Here is a 19,857-nt window from a genome sequence, read left to right on the forward strand (position 1 = left end):
TTTATTACTATTTCACACATTTGAGAATAGTTAATTCACCAAAAAAAAAAAAATTGTATGAATGTAAAAAATGTGCAGTGCCAGAAATATGTTCACCAAATTTATATTCACTAGAAACCCATTATTTAAAGGGATAGTTTGGCCAAAAATGATTTACTCACCCCCAAGCTGTCCGAGTTGCATATGTCCATCGTTTTTCAGACAAACACATTTTCGGATATTTTAGAAACTGTTTTAGATCTTTCAGTTAATTAAATGTGAAGTTACGGGGTCCACGACCTTCAAGTCCAAAAAAAGTGCACAAAATAAATCCAAACGGCTTCAGGATGATAAACAAAGGTCTTCTGAGGGTAATCCGCTCGGTGTTGTTGTAGAAATATCCATATTTAAAACTTTATGAACGAAAATAGCTACCTTCCGGTAGCTTGGGGGTGAGTAAATCATGGGTTTAATATCATTTTTGGCCAAACTATCCCTTTAAGTATTTGTCTTTTTTTAAGATCATGCATCAAAAAACTTTCTTTGATTCACAGAGATGGATGGAAAAGACGCAATCGTCAGATTGTTGCCATTGATGCGCTGCAGTTCAAAGACGCAAAGGAGCAGTACACCAAAGAAAACATCACTCGTGAACTCAACAAGGCCAGTTTCTTTTGGACATTTCTTGTTCGCAACATATCAATGCTATTTAGGCTAATACTGTAACCGTTACAGGCATTCGTGGGATTTCGGGGAGATCCGGGAGTCCCTCAGGAATGCCTTCCGGACATCGCGACAGGCAACTGGGGCTGTGGCGCCTTTAATGGCGACCCTAAACTTAAAGGTAATGAAGACGTACATTCGTCTGATCTCAGATGGCTCGTGACAAATGCACACAACAGCATTTGTGTTTGTATTTTAAAGCTCTCATCCAGTTGATGGCCGCCGCAGTGGCTGAGAGGGACATGGCTTACTTCACTTTTGGCAACCACAGTTTGGCAAGTGAATTGAAAGACATGCATCGCCATCTGAGAGATAAAGGAGTGACTGTAGGTATGTACAAACACTTAAAGGTTGTGGTGATTCATCTTGGAGTGTTTAATGAATTTTTTTTCTGATTATATAAGTTGGTCAAGTTCAAAAATCAATCCATGATAAAGAACCAAACTACAGTTTTAAGAGGAACTTAAGCACGATCTGACTGTTTTTCTCTTAATAGGTGAGCTGTATAACCTGCTGGTGGATTATTCAGGACACAAACGAGAACGTCCACCAAAGGTTGACATTTACAGCTTCATCTATGAAAAGAAAAAGCGTAGCCACCTGTAAACATGTCCATCTGAATAATGAAGTAACAATACTTATCCAAAAGCTGCTGTACGAAATTCCAGTTTTATTTTTTGTGTAATGTATACAAATGGTAAGATTATTCACCTGATATCAGTTTTTTTTTACATCAAATACTTGCATAAACAAGCGGAGACTTCAGAATTTAAATGCTTTATTGAATGAAACAATGATAGCCTGAAATAAACATAATCCTAGTAAAATAAATATTTTAAGTCTTGGAGATTCCTTCAGCTTGCTCAGTTTGTTGTTTATTAAATTACAATAAGATAAAATGACTTTGTCGGCTTACAATCCTTACCAGTGTTCGTGATAATTTGGCACGGAGTGTTTAGAGGGCAATGAAGATAACGCTTACATGATTAGGAAGGGGACGCCTGTACCAAAGATGGCATTTCCAAATACATTCAATAACAAATGCCAAAACACGAACAATATACTGTTTTATAAAAATGCAGGCAAGCCGACTCGTTCCTCTGTAATTTAAAAATGCACGCATACCCCTAAACGTCCTTATGCTGTTTTTAAAACGCCTCTTATTGTTTTATGAACAGTGCATGCATTAGTTTTGCGTATTTAAATGTATTCCCTTTTAAGACTCCATTTAAACCATCATCAATATGGCTTACAGCAGTGTTTCCCAATTCTGGTCGTCAAGTACCCCTTCCCAAAATGTTTTAGATGATGTTTTCTCATTTAACACACCTGATTTAACTTAGCGAGACATGTTAACCATTCTAGAAAGATGCTGATGAGTTGAATCAGTCGTTTACTTTATGGGAATGGGTACTCGAGGACCAGGATTGGGAAGCACTGGCTTAGAGGAACATGCATACAGACTGTTACCATTTCAAGGAAAACTGTATAGATCAGCATGTTGCATGGGAAAGGAATAACTGTGCTTTGGGAATTAGATGCGACAGATCCACTATGGCATTAAAAAGAGGATACCTTGCTGTCAACTTGCCCTCCTATTCTAACAGCAGCGCGAGTTTCCTGATAAACAAGGAATGGATGTATGGAAAGCGGGTGGATGATTAGGACTGGCCCTGGGATGCATCCAGGTTGAAGGCTGTGTCCAGAAGCCTCTGCAGCTCCACAAGATGAGCTTTCTTGTTCCCGGTGGCGGGGGCGGCAGCAGGTTCTCGCCCGGCATACCTGAGGGGAACATCACATGCATCAGCAACACGTGTGACTCTTCTGTTTACACGTGTCCACATCACATTTCAACTTAGTGTCTGGGTGTTTAGTTTATATTAATATTCTTTATTATAATAATTTATTTGATTTTGGGTAAATGAATGACACTTTACCAGACAGGACGGGTGCTGTTAAATGTTCTGGTGATGCGAGGCTTGACGTAGTCATAGTAGCCTTGATTCTTGTGCTCCTCTTGACACCACAGCAGCTTCGCCTGCGGAAACCTCTCCGCCTCGGATTTCACCAGGTCAAATGGGAACGGAGAGAGCTGCGCCATACAAACATGCGTTAAATAAACACGAATGTGAGAGGATGTTGTGTGCTAGTGGAGTGGATGTTTGATAACTCTCATAAAATGATTAACCTTTTTTTAACCTAAATACGCTTTTACAAGACCAAATAAAAAGTAAATAGGCTCACTACTTCCTGAACTTCAGCCAGCTCCTTGTTTCCTGTCTGCCATTATTGGACAAACTGATTAATCCAGGTGTGTCTGATTGTTGTTGTTGTGACTACTGAGGTCAGGCACACCTGGATTAATCAGTTTGTCCAATAATGGCAGACAGGAAACAAGGAGCTGGCTGAAGTTCAGGAAGTAGTGCAGCTAGTGAGCATGTGCAGGTACCTGCTCAATGCGGCTGATGGCCACTTTGTCCTCCAGACCTCTGGTCTTTCGCTCTTTGGTAAGGTCGTAGTAAACTTTCCCAGTGCAGAAGATGAGATTCTTCACTCCGGTTGAATTCTGGGATGCGCTTCCCTCCTCAGGTATTAAGCGTCTGAAGTGTGTGCCTAATCGAACCCAAACACACCAACATTGGATCGTTACTACGTTAGTTCCTACTGGAGAGTCATTTCACACACAGCAAAAGCGCTCACCTGGTAACATGTCGTCAAAACTTGATTTGGCTTCTGGGTGGCGGAGCAGCGATTTGGGTGTGAAGATAATAAGCTAGAGCAAGAAGACACCAAGGTTAAAATTACAATCACTTATAAGCACAAATAATCACAAGTGTTAGCTACAGATGCAAGTGAATACTACGAAGTCTAGACAGCTCAGAAGGTTTGGGAACAGAGCAAACTTTCAGGGCTAAATATGTCTCACAGGTTTTCTGAAGGGCAGAAGGATTTGTCTTCTCAGAACATGGAAAAGGTTTGCAGGAGTGGAGCAGTTCACCACAATCCAGTTACAGTCGTAAAGCTGCCGAACGGCAAAGTCATCTGTGATTTTCTGTAGGAACAAAACTAGTATTAGTGGCACGGATGACGTACTGTGTTATATAAACATTTCACTTGAACATTCACGAGTTTGAAAAAGTTACCGGAAACACATCAGGGTCATCGTTGCACATCTGCAGAAACCTCTCTGGACGAGCGGACGAGTGCTCTGGACCCTAAAGACATAAAAAATAAAAATTTTGTTTTACATAAAGAAGACGAAAACTGATTTTTATCGCATTGACACACTTTTTTATGTTCAGCGGGAAAAAAAATATTTGACACATCAGCATTTTTATCAGTAAGGGGATTTCTAAGTGGGCTATTGACACCAGATGTAGCCATCAAGCCAAATATTGAATTCATACAAGAGGCGTCTAGAAGCTGTACTCACCAACTAAGGCTTTTCTACAAAGTATTAAAGTGTGTTCAATACTTATTCCCTGTGTCATTTCACTTTATTTATTATGACTCAACTTGTATACTTAAATGTGTTTACTTAAATGTTCTGGTTTCTTTGTATGAATTCAACATTTCGGTTGATGGCTACATCTGGTGTCAATAGCCCACTTAGAAATCCCCTTACTGATAAAAAATGCTGATAATCTGAAAAATGTTTTGAGCTCACCATGCCCTCCATGCCATGAGGCAATAGCAGCACAATGCCGTTCTGCCGGACCCACTTGGCCTGGCCGGGGGATATGAATTGGTCGATGATGCACTGGGCTGTGTTGTGGAAGTCTCCGAACTGAGCCTCCCAGAGCACCAGAGCATTAGGACTAGCCATTGCAAAGCCAAGCTCAAAACCTAGAAAGCACACACGAAACAAAGAACTTGAGCACATGATGGTAGCGTCCAGCCCTCACCTAGACACAATCTAAAACAATCCTCAAAAAAACAGCCAGATGTCTTTTGCAATTTGTCAATGTACAATGGCTACAAAAAAGCCATAGTGGGATGCAGTTTTTTGAAACATGAATAAAATGTCAAATACTGACCTAGAACCCCATATTCCGACAGGGAGCTGTTACACACGGTATAAGGAGCCTGGTTTGGATCCATGTAGTTCATGGGAATACAGGTCCTCTTGTCCACGTTCTGATCGTGTAGCACATGATGCCGATGACTGTGAAGGGAACAGAGGGTCAGGAGGTGAAGAAAAACAGACCAATTTTAGTTGTTTTTGCATTAAGATTTGTTAAATACAGTAAATATCTTACCTGAAGGTTCCTCTCTCCACGTCCTGGCCACTGAGACGCACATGAATGCCTTCTTTCAAAAGAGAGCCGAAGGCCATGTATTCACCAAGGGCCCAGTCCACCGTCCGGTTCTCCACCATCCCCGCCCTTCCTTTCAGAATACGAGTGAGACCTTGAAGAGAAACCGAGTTAAGGTTCAGGGGAAGATGCTGAAACACTTTGCAGGGTTCTCACACCTTAGTTAACTTCAAATTCAAGGACCTTCAAGGACTTTCCAGGTCCAATACCCTCAAATTCAAGGACTAAATGTGGGGACACATTTCAAGTGAGAACAAGGTTACATCGTGTTACCTTTTAAGATACATTGTTACAGTTCCCTTTTGAGGGAACTCGCACTGCGTCACTGTGGTGACACTTTGGGACGCTTCCAGGGGTAAGTGCGTTTGAATGTGTATATCAAATTCAACCAATGGTGAGGCTTAACGACAAAGACAGGGTGACGCGGGAGCCAGGAAGTATATCGCTATCTGAAATATTACCAAAGACGGCGTTACAGGGATGCAGGAAATATGGCAAGGGAGACGCAGCGTCTCGTTCCTGTCTCAGGGGAAATATAGTTGCATACCTAACCCAAGATGTTTTCATGTGTCAAACACAACTATGCAAAAAAGCATTTTGGTATGAATCAACATTGGCATACAGAAGATATAAGCATTTAAAGCGAACAGTTTAGCACTTGTGCTTAAAGGTGCAGTGTGTAATTTCTAGGAGGATCTCTTGACAGCAATGCAAAATAATATACAAAACTAAATTATCAGGGGTGTATTAAAGACCTTTCATAATAAACCGTTATGTGTTTATTACCTTAGAATGAGACGTTTTTATCTACATACACCGAGGGTCCCCTAACATGGAAGTCGCCATTTTGTGCCGCCATTTTTCTACAGAAGCCCTTAACGGACACATTTTTTTACTGACTTGTCTCCGACGATGACATGTTTGTCTGGTGGCGGTTACCGTAGCTTTTCTATGTGTTTCAAAAGTGAGGGGTGAGCAGTGGATTAAGCCATTGGTTGCAGTTCCCAACCTCACCACTAGATGCCGCTAAAATGTACACACTGCACCTTTAAAGTCTAGAATTTTTATGATATTATCCTACACTACACAGGGAATAATATGGAGTTTTTCCAGAAAACTTCTTGCATAAAATAGATTCAAGCACTTTCAATGACCTGCTGTATCTATGTATGTATATTTTAAAAAACTTCCCAGGGCTTTGAATTTTTTTCCCCAGATTCACAAACTTTTAAGGATTTCAAGGACCCGTGGGAACCCTGACTTTGAGCAGGAGATAGACCACATATGAAAAAACAGAATGGGCCATACCATAGCATAGCTGCCAATACAAGGCTAGACGAAAAGGAAGCCATGAATTTTCTTCCTAACAGTCAGAGCAAATCATTTTTCACATATTTTAAATGTGTTTTGACATAGATTGAATGCAGCTGTACTTGTATGACTGGACAAAGCTGCTCAGGGATACCAAGATGACGATGACTGAACTGAATCGCTTCACAAAGATGAACAGATAATCTCCTGTTTTGTGCGTGCACTCAATAAAAAACTCCTTATCAAGTTATTGCAGTGGGTCTATAACTCTCTGTAACATATTAACTTAGTATTTTTAATACCAATAAAGTGTTCATGTACCTTAGTTGGTAAAGCATTGTGATAGAAGTGCAAAGGTCATACACATACTGATACTCTCAAATGTACTGTAAGTCAATTTGGATAAAAGTGCAAAATGTATAAAAACATGTTTTATTGTAAATTTAGTACAAACAAGAGGGGGTAAAACAAATCTTACCTCCATGGACAGTAAAATCCTCCACTGGTACAGATGAAGCCACACGACCGATGTGACTGAGCACTTCTTCATTCAGACCTGTGGACGGACAGCTCATACTCTTAGGCTGACCATCCAGCGTGAAAAAACCTGCAAAGATTTGGGTCATGATTCAGTATGTTATTATAAAATCTGCAGTAATAAGAAAGACTGTTGGGGTTGTCATTGTTACTTTGACATTACTTTGCACACACTTGCAAACACACACACACACACACACACACACACACACACACACACACACACACACACAAGGGATGCATAACGATTAATCGCAATTAATCTCTTCTATAGATTAATCGCGATTAATCGTTATGCATCCCTAGTGTATATATATATGTATGCAAGTGTAATAAAAATTTATGTTTACATTATATATTTGTGTGAACTATGTATATATAAATATGCACACATGCATGTATAATTTTAAGAAAAATATCAATATTTATTAATTATTTATATATAATATAAATTATACATAAATATATAAATGTATATACACATTTCTTAAATGTATACATGCATGTGTGTGCATTTGTCTAAACAATGTTATTATATGTGTGTGTGAACTGTGTATATGATGTAAACAAAAACTTTTATTCTGCTATAGATTAATCGCGATTAATCGTTTTGCATCCCTAATATATACACACACCCACCTGGCCAAGGTGAGTCAAGCCAGTGCTTAATGTGCAGGATCTTCTCATCTTTAGAACGATTGTACGCCTCCTCACAGATTTTGTCATATTTAGCAATTTCCTCCTGTTAAGATTGAGAGAAATGAGCATCATTTCCCAAATTTTTTTAATTGATTTTTGTAGTCCATATCTCTTCCCGAAGCCACCCGAATATATACTAGTCAACATTTGAAGTGGATCAGAAAAGTGGATCAAAGTTGTCCTAAGACAAGAATGGGTATTAGGGATTGGTTTTATGTAAACTTTTTTGAATGCTTTTGATTCACTTCGAATTTTGAATAGTGTAATATTCAACGTTATGTTTAATCGAACCTCATACTCCTGTCTGGTAACAACTCCTTCTGCTATGAGTTTGTCAGCATATTTCTGCAGAACGGGTTTCTGTTTCTTTATCTGTTTGTACATCAGTGGTTGAGTAAACATTGGCTCGTCCATCTCGTTGTGTCCGTTTCGTCTGTAGCTCACCTACGGCACAGAGACCAACGTCAGGATCAAACACCCGGGTCGTGTTAGATAAACAGTTCACAGCATTACTAGTTAAAAAAATAAATAAAACGAGATTTCCGACCAGATCAACGACCACATCCTTATGGAACGTGGCTCTCCACTCTGCGGCCACGTTGCACACGTACATCACAGCTTCTGGGTCATCTGCATTGACGTGGAAGATGGGAGCGTTGACCACTCTGGCGACATCAGTGGGATACGGTGAGGAGCGAGCCATTCGAGGGTCAGTGGTGAAGCCAATCTGGTTTGGGTTTAGTTAAACAAGGACACAAAGGTTAAAACTAATACACTTAATTATAAGAAATTAAAGCTATTAAATGTTGCTCACCTGGTTGTTGACCACCACATGCACAGTGCCGTGAGTGGTGTAGGATGGGAGGTCACTAAGGTGAAAGGTCTCGTAGACAATGCCCTGACCTGCAAAAGCTGCATCTCCATGTAACAAGATTGACATCACCTACAGAAGAAAGAACAGTGTTTTTTTACTCGCGTTCCGTAAAGAATTTTCTTGTTTTCTGATCCAAAAAGACAATTTTAAAGAAGGATATTCCAACAGGGTGAACGTGATTTCATCAAGTAAGATGTGATCCTGGATCAACAGCATTGTTGGTCCTGGATCAACATTTTCAATAACCAATCAGATTGCAGGATTAGGATTAGTGTGTATGTTAGATTTAGGTTAGGGGCTTTTAAGAAATACTCCTCAATCTATTATTGTACACTCAAATTTGAGGTTTGAGTTAAGGGTAGGTTGGTGTATCTTTGATTAAATTGTTGATCCAGGATCACATCTTACTTGGTGAAATCACAGCGACCTTCTAACAGTTGTTGACAAAAAAAAGACATCTAATGGTGTTTTGTCTTTTTACACAGAAATTACGGAAAATACACGGAAAATGCGTTCCGGGATTGTTTGATTTTTAGTTAATTTACACTGCGAAAGATTTTTTGGAATCTGTGCGTGCATTCACACACATACAGTAAAAAGTTTGCCAGCATTTGTCAGTTTGCCGACATTTCTCGTCGTGAATGTTGATCTGCGTTTAAATCCCTGCGTCAAAGAGCTAAACCATAACTTCTGGTTGCGATGACTCACTACAGCATGCCCTTTATGGCATTGTTTCTACGTCTTGTTCTCACAGTACGCTTTCCGTGAATATTACGGCAATGTTACTAGCTACTCTATATGGAAGAGATCACAGAACATTTACGGGGATATGTTTGTATTTATACAGAAGCCTTTTTGGCAATTTTACGGAAATTAGCGCTAAACCATAACTTCAATTGTGATGACACGCGCGTCCTCACTACAGCACGCCCCCTACAGCATTGTTTCTGCTTTTTGTTCACACGAAACACTTTCCCTGAATGTTACGGCAATGTTACTAGATCCTCTTTACGGGAGAAATCCCAAAACATTTACGGGTTGTGTTTGTGTTCACACAGAAGCCTTTCTGGCAATTTTAGGAAATTAGAGCTAAACCACAACATCGGTTGCGATGACTCACTACGGCACGCCCCTTATGGTGTTGTTTCTACGTCTTGTTCTCACAGAACGCTTTCCGTGAATGTTACGGCAATGTCACTAGGTCCTCTTTATGGAAGAGATCACAGAACATTTACGGGGATATGTTTGTATTTATACAGAAGCCTCTCTGGCAATTTTACGGAAATTAGCGCTAAACCATAACTTCAGTTGCGATGACACGCGTGTCCTCACTACGGCACGCACCCTACAGCATTGTTTCTGCTTTTTGTTCACAGGAAACACTTTCCCTGAATGTTACGGCAATGTTACTAGATCCTCTTTACGGGAGAGATCCCAGAACATTTACGGGTTGTGTTTGTGTTCACACAGAAGCCTTTCTGCCAATTTTAGGAAATTAGAGCTAAACCACAACATCGGTTGCGATGACACGCGCGTCCTTATTATGGCACGCCCCTTACGGCATTGTTTCTGCATCGTGTTCTCACAGAATGCTTCCCGTGAATGTTACGGCAATGTTACTAGGCCCTCTTTACAGAAGAGATTCCAGAACATTTACAAGACGTCATCAATTGCCTCCTGTGAAATGTCTCCTACTTAGCCATGTCAATTGTTGAACGGTTGTTGATACGTCCAGCAATGCAGGAAAAATGTGTTTTAGGTGATCTTTTGGATACATATTTATTATGCACTTAAAGCACATTGAGCGTGACACACACCCTGTTACCATCAGTGTCACCACAGTAGAACTGCTCTGCCTTGGTCTTGCCCTGCACTACAGGGTCCACAGCCTCCAGATGTGAAGGGTTGGCCACCAGAGACAAGGTGATGTGGCGCTCGGTGACTCGATTTATGCGTCTGTGGTACATACCCAGATGATACTTTACATCGCCGGAGCCCTGAGAAAACAAGACAAAACAAAACATTAGCAGAACATTATGTACAGAGGATAGAGGGCATCAATTTCATTTTCTCAGAAATGTGGCACGACTTTCCACGGACTGTTTACAGAGCTAATTATGTCATACATCACTGCACAGGTAGTGCCAGGTCTATCAAACATTACCATTTTTCCTTTCAAGCCTACATGAAACATCATTCACGACTTATTTTTAGGAACTTTTTTTCTATTGAGAACTAACTGATCATAAAAAAGTTGAGCATTTATAAAAGGTGAACAAAAAGAAAGCAGAAAACCCGAGTCACAGTTCTGGAAGGTTCACCTCATCAGCAGCCTCCAGCTTCGAATCAAACTGGCAAAAGATCTGCTCCAGCTCCTTACGGATCACGTTAGCGAGCACATTCAGACGACCTCTGAGGGAGAACAGACAAAAGTTCACATTTCGCAATGGTCACAAGTGTATACGCAAACAGAGAGATTGATAGGTTGATCTACCTGTGTGGCATGCCCATGATAACATTCTCCACTCCGTTCTCACTGGATCGATCAATGATGGTTTTAAGTGCAGGAATAAGAGACTCGGATCCCTCCAGCCCAAAGCGTTTCTCTGATGACCACTTCCTCTGCAGGAACTCCTCAAACCTGACAGAACCACAAAAACATTCACTATTTCATGGAGGCCCCAGAAAGTGCCTGGATACGTATGGCATCATCTATACATCTTTGAAACATTTAGGATGCAAATCAGAAATAGATTTGATAAAAAAAAAATTGTAAATGTTTATAGATTTTTCATTTATTTCAGAAGATCTTGAGAACAAACAGACCTGGTTGAACGGATCATACGGGCGAGTAGAGTTCTCTTCTCATCCGGAGTAAACTGCATCACTCCTGGCTTCTCAAACTTCTGTCTGATCCACTGGCACTGCTCCAGGTCATTGATAAACATGAACTCCACACCAATGTGCTGACAGTACGCCATCTACATGAAGTGGCAAAGGCAAATCATTTAAAATATTTTTGCGTATTTGATTAATTTAGCTCTATAGCAGAAAGAAAACACTTGCCTCACAAATATCTTTTAAAGATCTGACAGGGGGTATTTAACTCTTTCCCCGCCAATGACGAGTTATCTCGAGAAACATTTGCATAAAAATATTTTTAAAGAGAAAACATTTGCATTAAAAAAGTGTTTCTGAAGAATTTTTATGTTAATCTGCAATTCACCAATTATCCACTAGATGCACTTACCCAATTTATGAAAAAAAGGCCAAAATGTTATTTACTAATTTTAAACTGAATCGTTCTGAATCTGATCTCTTAATAAAATTCTATCACAAAAACGCAATTTCTGCTTTTTGCTAAAAAAATATTTTTTAAAGAAAAATACCCATATTTAGAGTTTATAAACAGAGAAAAAAAATATAGATAGGATGAAAAAAATTTTCCCGTTTTGGTGCGCAACTTAAACAAAATGTCTGGCGGGGAATGAGTTCATGCACTTTCATTGAAAAAAATGTAAATGCCTTCTAAAAGACATCCATACCTTATTAGGTAGTTAAAAAGGAAGAGTCCACTTTCATTAAAAAAATTCGATAATTTACTCATCCGTATGTCATCAAAGAAGAAAGACGAAAACTTTCTTTGTTCAGTTGAGAAGAAATTAAGCTTTTTGAGGTAAACATTCCAAGATTTTTTTCAATTTATTAGACTTTATCACAGTTCACAGTTAATGCAGTTTAAAAATTGCAGTTTCAACAAAATAATAAAGATATGTACTTTAAACCAGAACTTCTCGTCTTGCACTAGCCAGCGTGACCTTACATATTACGTAATCATGTCGAAAGGTCATGCGTTACATGTGAAACGCACACTTGCGGATCATTTTAAACAATAAACTGACACAAAGACATTAATTAGTAGGGGTGTGCATTGGCACTTCCCTCACAATTCGATTCAATTACGATTCACCAGGTAACGATTCAATTCAATTCGATTCTACGATGCATTGCGATGCATCATAATTCTATTGTACACAACAAGCCAAATTTTTAATCAGTCAAGTGCAACTATTCTCAACAAAAACGGAAGCTTAGCAGCTTTAAGACAATGACAATTATATACCCGAGCACACAGCTTAAGTCTTGTCTAGTTTCCAATTAACTTCGTAGAGTCCGAAATGTGCCACTGCCAATATGTCCACTTTCCATGGAAAAGGAGGAATTTTTATTTACCCATCTATCACTGTCATCTCTGTCCGCCTCAGCCATCTTGATTGTTGTTGTTATGCCCCCGGAAGTAATTGATACTTCACAACTTTATTGTCCACTCGAGGCCAGAAAATAAACCGTGACATAATCGATTATGGCACTTTGCTGCATCGATGCTGCATCGTGCATGCACGCATTGCAATGCATTGCCGAATCGATTATTGTTGACACCCCTATTAATTAGTATCATTTCACATACAAAAACGTCTGAACGGTCCTCTAATTCTGGGTTCACACCAGCCGCGGTATTTCAATGTTAAGTCAATGTAAAGACGCGTTGACGTGCGTCTGGAGGTCTCGGGCACGAATGAGGCGTTTAGCGCGGCGTAGATGCGATTCTGCCTCGTTCGCGCGAATGACGCAAATTGCCGCGGGAAACTCGCAAGTTAAAAAATGTGAACTTTGGCGCAAAATGCGCCGCGTTAACCAATCAGGAGCTTGCTCTAGTAGTGACATGATTACAAGAAGCGAGTCGCAAAAGCCCCTCCCATGATGTGAATTTCCTCTTGAATGTCTCGATGACTAGAATTTCACGTGCGAATTAAGCGAGTAAACTCAAAATGTTCAAGCGGCAAACTAGACACAGTACAAGCGAATTTGACGCCTCAAACATGGCTGGTGTGAACCCACAGTTACTCCACACTTTAAATCACTGGAGCGACAGTTTCTCATACGTCAAGCGTGACCCTTCTATGTGATTGCGTAATACAAAAGGTCACGCTGACACATCACACGGCTAGTGCAAGACGAGTTGTTGTTAAAAAGTACTTTTTTTGGTGACAATGACAATCGTTTCGCTAGATAAGACCCTTATGCCTCAGTTGGGATAATTTTAAACTGAATTAAAACTGTAAACATTTGAGGTCCAATATATGGAGAAAAATCCTGGAATGTTTTCCTCAAAAAACTTAATTTCTTTTCAACTAAACAACGAAAAATATAAACATCTTGGATGACATGGGGGTGAGTAAACATTGGAATATTCCTTTAAAAATCAGCATTTCATGGCAGAGGAACTTTCAGAGTGTTTCTGTCATTTGCTGTAGTTTAATTTGGTGAATAGATACCTCCAAACGTCTGATGATTTCCCTGAGAGGAAGGGCACTCTCATTGCCCCCAATAAAAGTGGTGGTGGGAAGCCGGAAAACTTTGTCCAGATCCGTCTCTTCCAGACCATAGAAGCCTGACAGTGAACATTGAAACACAGGATGGGGAGGGGCAACCAGAACAAAACCCCACAGCGGATCCGACCGTCACACAAAACAAGACAGACATACAACACAAGATTAGACAATGCAGGCTGGAGGGTACAGTGTAACACATTTCATCATGATTAAAAACAACTGAACACAGAACATGCAACGAAAAGTCAGGGTGACGCAATACAGCATTAGCAAAGGAAAATGGACAGGGTGAAAGGTCAAAAAGAAACAACAGATCTATTAGCCCAGTTCACCAATGCCATAGGTAATGCATGCATGTGAAAAGACAGAAACTGCATATAGTGTATTTATTATGACAAATGTCAAAAAAATCAGATTAATGTCATTTAATAACACTACAATTATTTCCACCCTAAATGTTGACAAACACACAACATATTTTAGTGGAAGCTGAAAAGTTGTACGATTGGAGAGGGTTTGTATCTGTAATCTTTGAGCTCTGAACTGCAGTTATGATCTATGACCGTAACACCGTTTAATCACACAGTGTACCACAAGCCCTTCCAGTTGTGTTTGTTCAGACTACATCAATGTTCCCTCCACAAGCATATAGGGAACATTCCTGCAACACCAGAAAAACAAGACTGTACTGAACCTAAAACGATCAGGTAAACAAACCAACAAAGAGAGTAAACATCTATGACACTAGTTATAGTACAAACATCACTGAATTTATTGGAAAGTAGGGATAATCATGCTCATATTGACCGGTTAATGGTTAACCAGAATTTATGACAGATTAATAAGATCAGTTAAAGGAAAAAAATATTTATGTCTGCAGACATTTCACCACATTTCTAATACTAATTTGTGAATGGCCCGTAAATACGTAATTTATTGCTGCGCTGACGGTCTGATAAAGTAATAATTTGCATGAGAAATAATTTTTACTGTACGTGTGTCTGTGCTTGAGTCTGGTTTGGAAGGTGCACGTCTCGCACGCATCAGGTCAGACCGTCGCTAATCTTAGCAAGGATAGTAAGGAGTTCCCCGATCTTTGCTTCATTCCAGTTTGAAGTTTTTTTTTTTGCATGAACGTTGATTTGCATTTAAAACACCCATTTTAAAGAACTAACCAATAAGTATATTGTTACAACGAGACGACACATGCGTCCTCACTACAACACACTCCTTACTTGCATCATTGTTCCGGCTATGGCACGTTCCGGGAACGTTATGACAGTGTTACTAGGTCCCCATTCCAGGAGAGATCCCAAGATCAATTCCAGGATGTGTTTTTGCATTCATACAGAAGGCACTCAGGCACTATAATGGGATAAACACCCCATGTGAAAGGGGTTTTAGGTGAAAAACCAATCAAAGATTGGGAAGAGAAGTAAACCAAACGTTGGATTCGGACACGACTTGACGCCATGGAATGCTGCTTCCGAAGGCAGCATTTTATAGCTTTCGGACGCAGCCCAAGTTACAAAAATGTCAGCTGGAGCTCATCTGAGAAACAGAATGCTGCACTTCCACATAGTTACGTAAATACATATCTGAACAAAGATGATGAATGTGAAAGTTTAAGAGTAGCAGCACTTTCTGTTTCAGATTTATAGTTGTTTGTCTGAAAGTTGGGTGTTTAACATTTCGGTTCAGTTCTTGTGGTTGTATGTTGGTGTAGTGTTAATAAACGGAAGTAAAATAATAAGGAAGTGCTTCTAGACCAGTTCAAGATTCATATTTATAGGTTAATAGTAGTGAAATGTAAATTGTTGTTTACATCTTTCAAAATGGTCTAAATGTTTCCACGATTTTCAAAATTCAGTGCTTAATTTATACACATTTCCAGGTTTGAAAACAACAATGTCGAACTTCTATTTAAACAGTAATATTAGTTTCTCCTAAGGTCTCTTTCTCACTTACTTGCGTAAACTACCTTAGGGAACTGTCACCTTTTGTGACTGTCCCCTTTGGCTTGTTTACTGGGAGGTTTGTAAAACAATAATTGAAGATATAAAAAGTGCTACACAAAGAAACTAAACTTATCAGGAGACAAGTTTGTGGACCAACTAGTTGACCTTCTCTAAAGTACCTCCTCTAAATGTGTCATGTCATACCTTAAAGAAGGCAACTATACTAGTCAACATTTGAAGTGGATCTAAAAAGTTTATCAAAGTTGTCCTAAGACAAGAATGGGTATTAGGGACTGGTTTTATGTAATCTTTTTTGAATGGTTTTGATCCACTTCGAATGTTGACTAGTGTATATCTGAGAAGTCAAAAGACAAAAAAAGTTAATGTCTTGTTTGCATGGGCACAAATTTAACAGTCAGACCTAACATCCAAGCCTGTTCTGAGAAAATCATAGCGTACAATATAGTGTGGTCTTACACGGTCAAAACCTCAAAGCTGCACTTCACTAACCTGACATAAATACATCAAAGACAGACCTCCAAGTCATTTTAAACAGTTCTGCAAGCTTTCTAAGATCTTATCTCATCTCATCTGATCCAATTTATCAGGCCTTTAGCATGCTTTCTTACATTAATAATCTCCAATAAAGATGTAAGGATAAGTATGTCCAGTTATTGCCATTTAATATGTGCAAGCAAATAAAGTTTATAAACAGTATGTCAGCATCCAGAAAAGTGAAACTACAGCATAAGCATAATAGTGTGATAAAAGTATAAAATAAAATAATAAAACTGAGCGCAGGTGATCTATAGAGAGAGTGAGGAACTACAATAGCCAACAGAAACAATGTACTACACTAAATAGACAGAACTTTTTAAAAAGTAAAGCATCTTTAGTCATAAGAAAGCAATTTACAATGGGAAAAGTTGGTGGTTTAACTTTATGCTGATGGGTACAAACTAAATGGCTCCTTTACAAAACCTAGTAAGCCTACAGTACTACATTTTAGTAGTATCAGAAGTAAGACTTATGAAAACAATTCTTGGCCTAATTTTATCTATTGCATGGTGGAAAAACTAAACATGGGTGTTATCTTGTTTTACATAAAGAGCGGCATTTGTGTTGCATGCAGGCATGAGTGACCGCAATGAAGTTGCAGCCTATCAAGACATTTTCGAAGAAGCTAATGTCTTTATAATGTCTTGGATATTCTTTATGCCTCTCATTCTAGACAATAGACAGTAAGGCAACTTAATGCATTCTAGTTCAAGATGAAATTATGCTAAAAATAAACACAAATCGCACTCAATGACGTGTGTTTACACTTTACCCATTGCAAATAACTGGTTTGACCTGCATGCATGTTGCAGAAATGAGGTTTGTGTGGTCTACATGGTAGGTGAAATAAACAAAAAAGCCATGCCAAAAAAAAAAGATTTCTAAACGCCTGACGGAAACCTCACCAAGTTTATCGGAGGACGTGATAATATCTGCAGGGACACACGAATCGAGATCGGCATCCATAATTCCGAGAGGGTCCAGCTGTGCGACATGGTGCCCGCGAATCTGTAGTGAGTAAGTTTTAAGAGAATGACACCCAGACAAGAAAGATACCCCAAGAAAAGTAGGAGAGAGAGAGAGAAAAACCACCAGAGAGATGATGGAGAACAGGGACAGAAGGACACAGAGCGATGTTAACACACGGTGAGTGACACGTTCGCACAGACACTGCACACAACAAGCATTTCTCACCGACTTGGTGGAACCCAACAGTAACCGGGGCATTGTCAAAATTTACACAACTGATGCCCAAAGGGTCGAGTTTGGCTATATGATGACCTCTGACCTGTGAACAAGGCAACAGTACTTACAAACTAACCATGGCAAAGGATCAGATCATTTTTACATTTATTTTAAGACTTACCTTCAGTAAAATCTTTAATACACTTAATATCAAAAAAATTATATATATTAAATATGATTAGTGAGCTGCCTCGCTGTCTACAGCCTACATAGGCAGCTGCCTTCTAACTAAGATGGAAACTATTAGTGACTGATTTAGAGCGCCCTACATAGGTAGTAATCGCTGCGGCACACATACACAGTGTTCTGCTTTGGGACTTAATTCAGTTACATTAACACATTCGGTACATTTAACACTTTAAGAGTTACAACATGGCATTCAAGTGTGTGCACACAAACTAAACAAATACGGTTCATAAGAAAAGCATTACGCAGTATTGATGGAGAATTGTTGTCGTTATAGTCCACACAAAAACATTGTGCTCAAGAACAGGGAACTACTCTTGTATCCTTTTTACGAGATTAATAAATCATAAATATAATATAAGCTATACAAACACCAGGGTGACAATGAAACATGTAACGGAACAAATTAAAACCTCTCATTCACAATCACTTTATAACAGTATCCTAGAAGCAAATTGTTTAAGAACATACACATGCATTTCTGTAAGGTGTGTTAATTTGAGTCATACCTGGTAAGCACGAATAAGGGTCTGAACAGCAAGGTGGTCTTCCACCAGTTTTTCAATAGTCGGCTGGGATCCGACCAGAGCCTGGGATTGCGACAGTCCTTTTAGACTCATGCCCAGCGGAGGGGGGCTCTGATAGGCGGTGCCTGGGGGTGCACCTGCATTGGCATTACGGAAGAAGATGTCCCACGACTGTTGAGAAAACCACAAATAAAAAAATCTTATAATTGTGCTTATAACAAGTTCTTATAATGCAACAATCAATGAATGTATCTGAAAAGATGCAATGTGCGATACAAATACAAATTCTCTTTGAAATTTAACAAAAGAGATGCACACTTTTTTCACATTTCCCCAAATTGATTATGGGGTAAAACATGATCTTCCGTACAGTTATGTACTTTTATTGGAAGCATTTTTTTATTTTATGTTGGGGTGCACCAATAAATGCCGATATACACTAATAATACGTGGCCGATAACTGTCTGAATCGCACAGCTGATAATATTCACAGCTATTTCATGTACTTCGGCATTTGATCAGTAAGTCATTATCAGTCGGAAATCACAGTTAGTTTGAGTCGTTTACAACATGCATTTGAAAAAGCAACACTCGTCAAATATAATCATTATACATATTCTTTATTATCATGAAAATGCCTGAAAAGGTATGAAGAACAGCAATAAATATATCCTATGTATATAGATATGTATAAAGGCTAGATGTGTCGCCCACGCTGCTGGCCAGTTGAGTGGAACGTCCGAATTTTCCGGCCATCTTACCACAGGCAGCTCACTTACTCGTAGCATTGAGTTTTAATGGTGCAGGTACTTTTAAATGACCATAACTTGCTTTATTTTCTACCGATTTTCAAACGGTTTAGTTTGTTATAAACGTCAAAGATGTACCTATGACACTGCATACTTATACAAAAAAAATTCATGAAACATTTGAAAGCATCCAGAATTATAGCCACGTTAATAACGTTGGTAAGAAACCAAACCGTTTAAAAATTGGTAGAAAATTGAGCAAGTTATGGTCATTTAAAACTCAGTGCTACGAGTAAGCGAGCTGCCTGTGGTAAGATGGCCGCCAGGAGATGATGTTAGAGACTCTGCTGTAACACATCTAGCCTTTATACATATCTATGGTCATAGCTGCATATGTATGGTTCCTCGTTTGTAGCACATATTGAGTTTCTGCATGAGAGCGCCCTCTGACTTTTGGATGTAGCGGCATTTTACCGTATTTCATTGAGAAGCACAGCAAGCATCATCGGCCGATATATCGGTGCATCCCTAATGTTATGTAATAAGATACAAGTTGTGGATAGTTTAAAACCTGTTTTAATGAATTGTCATGTAAATAAGCACGTTTATGTGGGTCCATGCAGGCCTTCTGATGGGCTAAATCACTGCATGGAGGTTGATGAATAGCCGTATTCGTGTCTTACATTATCAAATATGCAGAAACCTGATCTGACTCATTCACTTCCTTACATCCCCCAGGAAAAATATCCTGGAACTGCTGTGAAAAGACAACAGCAAAAAAAGGATGTCTCTAAAATCAAGT

At 39.3% G+C, this 19,857-nt stretch overlaps 2 protein-coding genes across 10 annotated transcripts in view; one reads left to right on the forward strand and one right to left on the reverse strand.

Moving 5' to 3' along the window:
• pargl (poly (ADP-ribose) glycohydrolase, like) overlaps positions 1 to 1,533 on the forward strand; it is a 20,146-nt gene extending 18,613 nt beyond the window's left edge. For all 5 annotated transcript variants that reach the window (XM_055207609.2, XM_055207610.2, XM_073874568.1 and 2 more), the window contains 4 exons: positions 534 to 642; positions 715 to 823; positions 904 to 1,032; positions 1,199 to 1,533. In XM_055207609.2, the coding sequence (XP_055063584.2) occupies positions 534 to 642; positions 715 to 823; positions 904 to 1,032; positions 1,199 to 1,308 (457 nt within the window). In that variant the 3' untranslated portion in view covers positions 1,309 to 1,533. The remainder of the gene's footprint in view (positions 1 to 533; positions 643 to 714; positions 824 to 903; positions 1,033 to 1,198) is intronic.
• ogdhb (oxoglutarate dehydrogenase b) overlaps positions 1,464 to 19,857 on the reverse strand; it is a 24,013-nt gene continuing 5,619 nt past the window's right edge. For 4 of the 5 annotated variants that reach the window (XM_073874551.1, XM_055207600.2, XM_055207601.2 and 1 more), the window contains exons 3-23: positions 18,289 to 18,477; positions 17,254 to 17,356; positions 13,776 to 13,891; positions 11,266 to 11,420; positions 10,934 to 11,080; positions 10,761 to 10,851; positions 10,257 to 10,436; positions 8,380 to 8,508; positions 8,113 to 8,292; positions 7,857 to 8,009; positions 7,506 to 7,608; positions 6,808 to 6,936; positions 4,962 to 5,112; positions 4,740 to 4,867; positions 4,370 to 4,548; positions 3,846 to 3,917; positions 3,629 to 3,754; positions 3,403 to 3,475; positions 3,152 to 3,315; positions 2,640 to 2,794; positions 1,464 to 2,484 (exon numbers count right to left, since the gene is read on the reverse strand). In XM_073874551.1, the coding sequence (XP_073730652.1) occupies positions 2,364 to 2,484; positions 2,640 to 2,794; positions 3,152 to 3,315; positions 3,403 to 3,475; positions 3,629 to 3,754; positions 3,846 to 3,917; positions 4,370 to 4,548; positions 4,740 to 4,867; positions 4,962 to 5,112; positions 6,808 to 6,936; positions 7,506 to 7,608; positions 7,857 to 8,009; positions 8,113 to 8,292; positions 8,380 to 8,508; positions 10,257 to 10,436; positions 10,761 to 10,851; positions 10,934 to 11,080; positions 11,266 to 11,420; positions 13,776 to 13,891; positions 17,254 to 17,356; positions 18,289 to 18,477 (2,844 nt within the window). In that variant the 3' untranslated portion in view covers positions 1,464 to 2,363. Of the gene's footprint in view, positions 2,485 to 2,639; positions 2,795 to 3,151; positions 3,316 to 3,402; positions 3,476 to 3,628; positions 3,755 to 3,845; positions 3,918 to 4,369; positions 4,549 to 4,739; positions 4,868 to 4,961; positions 5,113 to 6,807; positions 6,937 to 7,505; positions 7,609 to 7,856; positions 8,010 to 8,112; positions 8,293 to 8,379; positions 8,509 to 10,256; positions 10,437 to 10,760; positions 10,852 to 10,933; positions 11,081 to 11,265; positions 11,421 to 13,775; positions 13,892 to 17,253; positions 17,357 to 17,542; positions 17,637 to 18,288; positions 18,478 to 19,857 lie in introns of all 5 variants that reach the window. The other variant, XM_055207604.2, reaches the window with a different exon arrangement.

Source organism: Misgurnus anguillicaudatus, chromosome 12, assembly GCF_027580225.2.
Source record: "Misgurnus anguillicaudatus chromosome 12, ASM2758022v2, whole genome shotgun sequence".
Lineage (NCBI taxonomy): Eukaryota > Metazoa > Chordata > Actinopteri > Cypriniformes > Cobitidae > Misgurnus > Misgurnus anguillicaudatus.